Here is a 6,000-nt window from a genome sequence, read left to right as displayed (position 1 = left end):
GCAAGTCCTAGGCTCTGTGGTTTAACCCACAGCCCACAGCGGGGTATAAATAGATGGGTGGGGTATAAATAATAAATTTATTATTATTATTATTATTATTATTATTATTATTATTATGTACGGCTCCAGCAGGAAGGTAAATGGCGTTTCCATGCACTGCTCTGGTTCGCCAGAAGCAGCTTAGTCCTGCTGGTCACATGACCCGGAAGCTGTATGCCGGCTCCCTCAGCCAATAAAGCGAGATGAGCGCCACAACCCCAGAGTTGGCCACAACTGGACCTAATGGTCAGGGGTCCCTTTACCCTTTACCTTTAAAACAGGATATCAGGAGCTCTTGTTTGTCTCAGGCCAGGAGGCATTGAGCTGGTCTTGAAACCTCCAGCGTCACCCAGGGGTTAATGCAGCCCCACAGGTTTTGGGGCAGACACCCCCAGAGAGTCAAGGCACAGGGCGGAAGCAGGGGGGCATGTTCACTTTATTGTCCTGGCCAGCGTCCAGGAGAAGCAGGAGGGAGAAGGGTCCGTGGGGGGGGGGGCGAGGGAGGGAGGCAGGAAGAAAGTCCAGCAGCTCCCCTTGGGTCCAAGTTCCTGAACCCAAAGGAGAAAGTGAGGCAACACGACTCTTCCCGGCTAGCTGACGGTTTGCACAGGGGCCGCCGATGTGCTGCTGTCGTTCGGACATTGTTGGATCCCCACCGTCCCAGACCAAAAGGCCCCAGTGGTCAGAGAATCAAAGAACTGCAGAGCCGGAAGGGACCTCAGAGGTCATTTAGTCCAACCCGCTGCAAGGCAGCAATCTGAAGCACCTGCTTTTCCTGCAGAACGCCCCAGGCACAAACCCGAAAGCCACCTCCAGGTAGACCTGAAAGAGAGTCGTGCCTGAAACCTCAGTGCAAGCAATACTGAGCTATGCGGATCGAGGCTCCCCTGACTCACAAGAAGGCAGTGTTCCTAGTGGTCAGAGCCGTAAGCCCACTGCACCTGCAGGGAACCCTGTGTGCCGCCCCTTTGCTGCAGCTCCTTCCAAGCTCGAATAAATAGAAATCGGGGGGGGTGGCACCCCCAGAGTTGTGCAGCAGCAGCAGCCGGAGGACGTAAGGGGAGCCCACCGGATCAGGCCAACGGCCCGTCTAGTCCAGCATCCTGTTCTCACAGCAGCTGGAAAAATGCCTGCGGGAAACCTGCAAACAGGATTTGAACACAAAACCAGCGGCTAGTAGCCATCAATAGCCTTTTCCTCCTCCACGAATTTGTCCAATCCTCTTTTGATGCCATTACTGGGGCAGGGAGTTCCACAGTTTAATGATGTGCTGCATGAAGTTAGCTCGTAAGTAGCTCGAGACAGACGGATGCCAAACAACAGCTCGTGAAACAGGAAGAATTCCTCGTCAGGTGACCCCAAGAGTTGGTTCCCACTGCGGTGAATCGGGACCCTTGCTCCCTGCCAAAAGCATGCAGTGAAATCTCCCTTTCGGGTCGCCATCAGCAAGAGCGATTAAATGGAGACTGGACTGAACTAAGTCATTCTGAAGGTCTGCAAACAGGGGTTGGGGTTTTTTTGGGGGGGTGCCAAGATGGGGGGATGTATGCATTCAGACACGCACGTCGAGATCCATACTTGCTGGGTCAGGGAGTGGTGGGCTGAGTTAGCGGCCCAGCTGAGAGCCAGGTCCACCTCGCTCTACTAAGAGATGGTCAGAGGGGGGCGCTCTCCTCATTTCACCACAGCTGCTCCCCAAAACTGTTGGAGAGAAAGAGGGGGAGACTGGACACCTCCTCCGGGTTGAAACAGAGCATCCACGCAGCACAGAACCTCTGGAGCAGGACCATCAAGGGACGAGGAACAGGGAGGGCGACACCGCAGGGTCGTTGTGGATATGACAAGTGTCCAAAGCAGGGAAGAGCTCAAAGGACAATGGCATTGAAAAGCAGGGGTGGCTGGCTGAACAACAATCCTAAAGCAGCCTTCCTCCGCCTGGTGCCCTCCAGCTCTTTTTGGGATGTGGCCCCCAAAAGGGGCTGATGGGGGCCACATCCCAAAAAGAGCTGGAGGGCACCAGGCGGAGGAAGGCTGTCCCAAAGTCAATGCAGGGCTTGTCTATGTCATCGCAACCCCTTCTAAGCTTTGTAGAAACTGGTGCTCAGATAAGGGGGGACAGAGGGACGCTTTTTGGCTCTCCGACCCAGCCTGCTTGGGAGAAGTCTCCTCTGTTGAAGAGGGGGTCCGCGCGCCCCGTCATTGCACTTGCTGCAAGTCCTCCTCTTCCTGACAGGGTCGAGGGCAGCTCAAACCTCTCGCTGGGCAGAGGAGTCGATGCGCCGGGAGGCTGGGCCAAGCTCCACTTTGCAGACGCGCTGGGCAAACTTGAGGGAGCAGATGGACTCGCCCACGTTCTTCTCCAGCGGGGAAATCTGCGGGGCAGAGAGAGGAAGGGGGAACGTGAGAACATAGGAAGAGCCTCTGGTCCAGGTTCCTGCGTTACGATACAATACGATATATTTATTGTCATTGTCCCATACGGAACAAGGAAATTGAAAAAATCTACATCAGACATTCAAAAACCAACAAGCCTGCTATCCCAGCTATCCCAACCTGGTTGGCCCCCTATAAACTCTGAGACCCCATTTTTAGATACAATATACTCCCCCAGAGACTACATTACACTGCATTTAAAACCAGAATTGCATTTGGGTAGAAACTGTTTCTCAGGCGGCTAGTCCTAGTCTTTATAACCCTGTTACAGATAGGTAGCCGTGTTGGTCTGCCATAGTCAAAACAAAATTTTTTTTTTCTTCCAGTAGCACCTTAAAGACCAACTAAGTTAGTTCTTGGTATGAGCTTTCGTGTGCATGCACACTTCAGTGTATCTGAAGAAGTGTGCATGCACACGAAAGCTCATACCAAGAACTAACTTAGTTGGTCTTTAAGGTGCTACTGGAAGAAAAAAAATTTTTTGTTTATAACCCTGGACCTTCTTCCAGAAGGCAGAAGCTGAAAGAGATCATTTCCGGGGTGCGCACTATCCTGCACTATCTCTGCAGCTTTCTTATGGCACCTGGAAGCACAGATTTGATCCAAGGTGGGAAGAGTGCACCCAATTATTCTCTCCGCAAAAAAGGGAATGTAAAACTCTGCTAAGTTATAGAACTTGCTAGGGCAAGCTAGGAAGGATGTTAATAAACAATATATCTGAGAATCCTCCGGAAAAACGATCTCTCAAAGGACCTGTTGATGGCATTTTACCATTGTACTGTGGAGAGTGTATTAACTTATGGTCTGTGTGTGTGGTTTGGGAGCTGCACGGTCAGGGGAAAAACAATGTTGTCCAGGGTTGTAAAGACTGCGGAGAAAATAATTGGGTAGTCTCTATGGGAGTATTCAATTATGGGGTATCAGAGTTTTTAGGGGGCTACCCAGGCTGGGATAGCTGGGATAGCAGGCTTGTTGGTTTTTGAATGTCTGATGTAGATTTTTTTCAATTTTGTTGTTCTCTTTTTTTTTTTTTTATAATATTTTTATTTTTTCCATATAAAGACAACACAACAAACAAACAAACAAAGACAAAAACAAAACAAAAAACATGTATCATTTCATATCCTAATTTCATATCCTATCTTCCCCGACTTCCTCATGCCTCCCCTTTCTATATTCCAAATTCTTATCGATTGTTCAGCAAATCTTCCCTTATTTTAATTTAAATTTAGACTATGCTTCCTTATTCTCCTTGTCTTAACCATTGCTAATAGCAACCATTTACTTTCCAGTCCAACATCATTCTAACTTTCATTAACTTTGTAATATTTCTTTAAATAGTCCTTAAATTTTTTCCATTCTTCTTGCGCTGCTTCTCTTCCCTGGTTTCGGATTCTGCTCGTCATTTCTGCCAAGCCCATGTAGTCTATCACCTTCATCTGCCATTCTTCCAGTGTGGGTAGCTCTTGCGTCTTCCAGTACTTCGCAATGAGTATTCTAGCTGCTGTTGTAGCATACATAAAGAAAGTTATATCCGTCTTTAACACCCCTTGGCCGACAATACCCAAGAGAAAGGCCTCTGGTTTCTTGGGGAAAGTATATTTAAATACCTTTTTAAGTTCATTATAGATCATTTCCCAGAATGCCTTAATCTTCGGGCAAGTCCACCAAAGATGAAAAAAAGTACCTTCAGTTTCTTTACATTTCCAACATTTGTTGTCAGGCACATGGTAAATCTTTGCAAGCTTGACTGGGGTTATGTACCACCTGTATATCATTTTCATAATGTTTTCTCTTAAGGCATTACATGCCGTAAATTTTATCCCGGTGGTCCACAACTTTTCCCAATCAGCAAACAAAATATTATGACCAATGTCCTGAGCCCATTTAATCATGACCGATTTAACCGTTTCATCTTGTGTATTCCATTTCAACAGCAAATTGTACATTTTGGACAAATTCTTAGTACTGGGTTCTAACAGTTCTATCTCCAATTTTGATTTTTCCACCTGGAAGCCAATTTTACTGTCCAGTTTAAACGCTTCATTTATTTGATGGTAGTGGAACCAATCTCTCACCTTCCCTTTTAATTTCTCAAAACTCTGCAATCTCAATTTGTCCCCTTCCTTTTCCAAAATTTCCCAGTATCTTGGCCACTTGGACTCCATATTTAACTTTTTAACTGCCTTAGCTTCCATTGGCGACAGCCACCTTGGAGTTTTATTTTCCAGCAAGTCTTTATATCTGACCCAAACATTTAATAGTGCTTTTCTGACAATATGATTTTTGAAACTTTTATGTGCTTTGACCTTGTCATACCACAAATATGCATGCCACCCAAAAATGTTATTAAAACCTTCCAAATCCAAAATGTCTGTATTTTCAAGAAGTAGCCATTCTTTCAGCCAGCAGAAAGCTGCCGCTTCATAGTAAAGTTTAAAGTCTGGCAGGGCAAACCCTCCTCTTTCCTTTGAATCCGTTAATATCTTAAATTTAATTCTGGGCTTTTTGCCCTGCCAGACAAATTTAGATATGTCTTTTTGCCACCTCTTGAAACAATCCATTTTATCAATTATTTGCAATGCTTGGAACAAAAACAACATTCTTGGCAATACATTCATCTTTATAGCTGCAATACGGCCTAACAAGGAAAGCTTTAAGTTGGACCAAATCTCCAAATCTTTTTTCACTTCTCTCCAAGTTTTTTCATAATTATCTTTAAACAAATTCACATTTTTAGCTGTCATGTTTATACCCAAATATTTCACTTTTTTAACCACAGTTAACCCTGTCTCATTCCGAAACCTTTCCTTTTCTATCTGTGTCAAATTTTTCTCCAAAACCTTTGTCTTAGACTTATTCAATTTAAATCCTGCTATTTGACCAAACTCTTGAATTATTTCCAAAACTCTTTTCGTGCTAGCTTCTGGCTCTTGTAATGTAAGTACTAAGTCATCTGCAAAAGCTCTCAGTTTATATTGTTTAGCTCCGACCTGAATCCCTTTAACCAGCTGGTCCCTCCTAATCATATTAAGCAAAACCTCCAGGACCGATATAAAAAGTAATGGGGAGATAGGGCACCCCTGACGTGTCCCTTTTTCAATCTTGAACTCTTCTGTAACCACATTATTTACAATTAGTTTAGCTTTCTGTTCAGAGTATATTGCACCCTGTCATTGTCCCATAGAGAACAACAAAATTATACTATACTATATACAATTTTGTTGTTCTCTATGGGACAATGACAATAAAGAGTATCGTATCGTATCGCATCGTATCGTATGCTCTCCTGCCTTCCCACAAAGGCGAGTCCCCAAAGCCTGACATTCCCTCTTGACCACTATGAGAGCAGGGTGCTGGCCTAGATCCTTGTATAAAAGTATAAAAAGAGTTTACTCACACATCATTCTGTTCACAATTGGATCCCAGAAGGCAGACTTAGCTTAGAAAAGTAACATACACCTGGAAACTATCTCATAAGGAGACAGTCCCTTTGTCTTCTCTTGGCCAAAAGAGCATCTTTGGCTA

At 45.2% G+C, this 6,000-nt stretch overlaps 1 protein-coding gene across 1 annotated transcript in view; it reads right to left on the bottom strand.

Moving 5' to 3' along the window:
• Positions 1–457: 457 nt before the first annotated feature.
• Positions 458–6,000, bottom strand: part of KIFC2 (kinesin family member C2) — a 43,912-nt gene continuing 38,369 nt past the window's right edge. The window contains exon 19 of the mRNA XM_083621944.1: positions 458–2,411. Within this exon, the coding sequence (XP_083478070.1) occupies positions 2,286–2,411 (126 nt within the window). The 3' untranslated portion in view covers positions 458–2,285. The remainder of the gene's footprint in view (positions 2,412–6,000) is intronic.

This window comes from Podarcis filfolensis (assembly GCF_964270895.1).
Source record: "Podarcis filfolensis genome assembly, chromosome: 7".
Taxonomy (NCBI): Eukaryota; Metazoa; Chordata; class Lepidosauria; order Squamata; family Lacertidae; genus Podarcis; species Podarcis filfolensis.
Note: the sequence above shows the minus strand (reverse complement) of the source record. Positions and strands in the feature narration are given on the sequence as shown.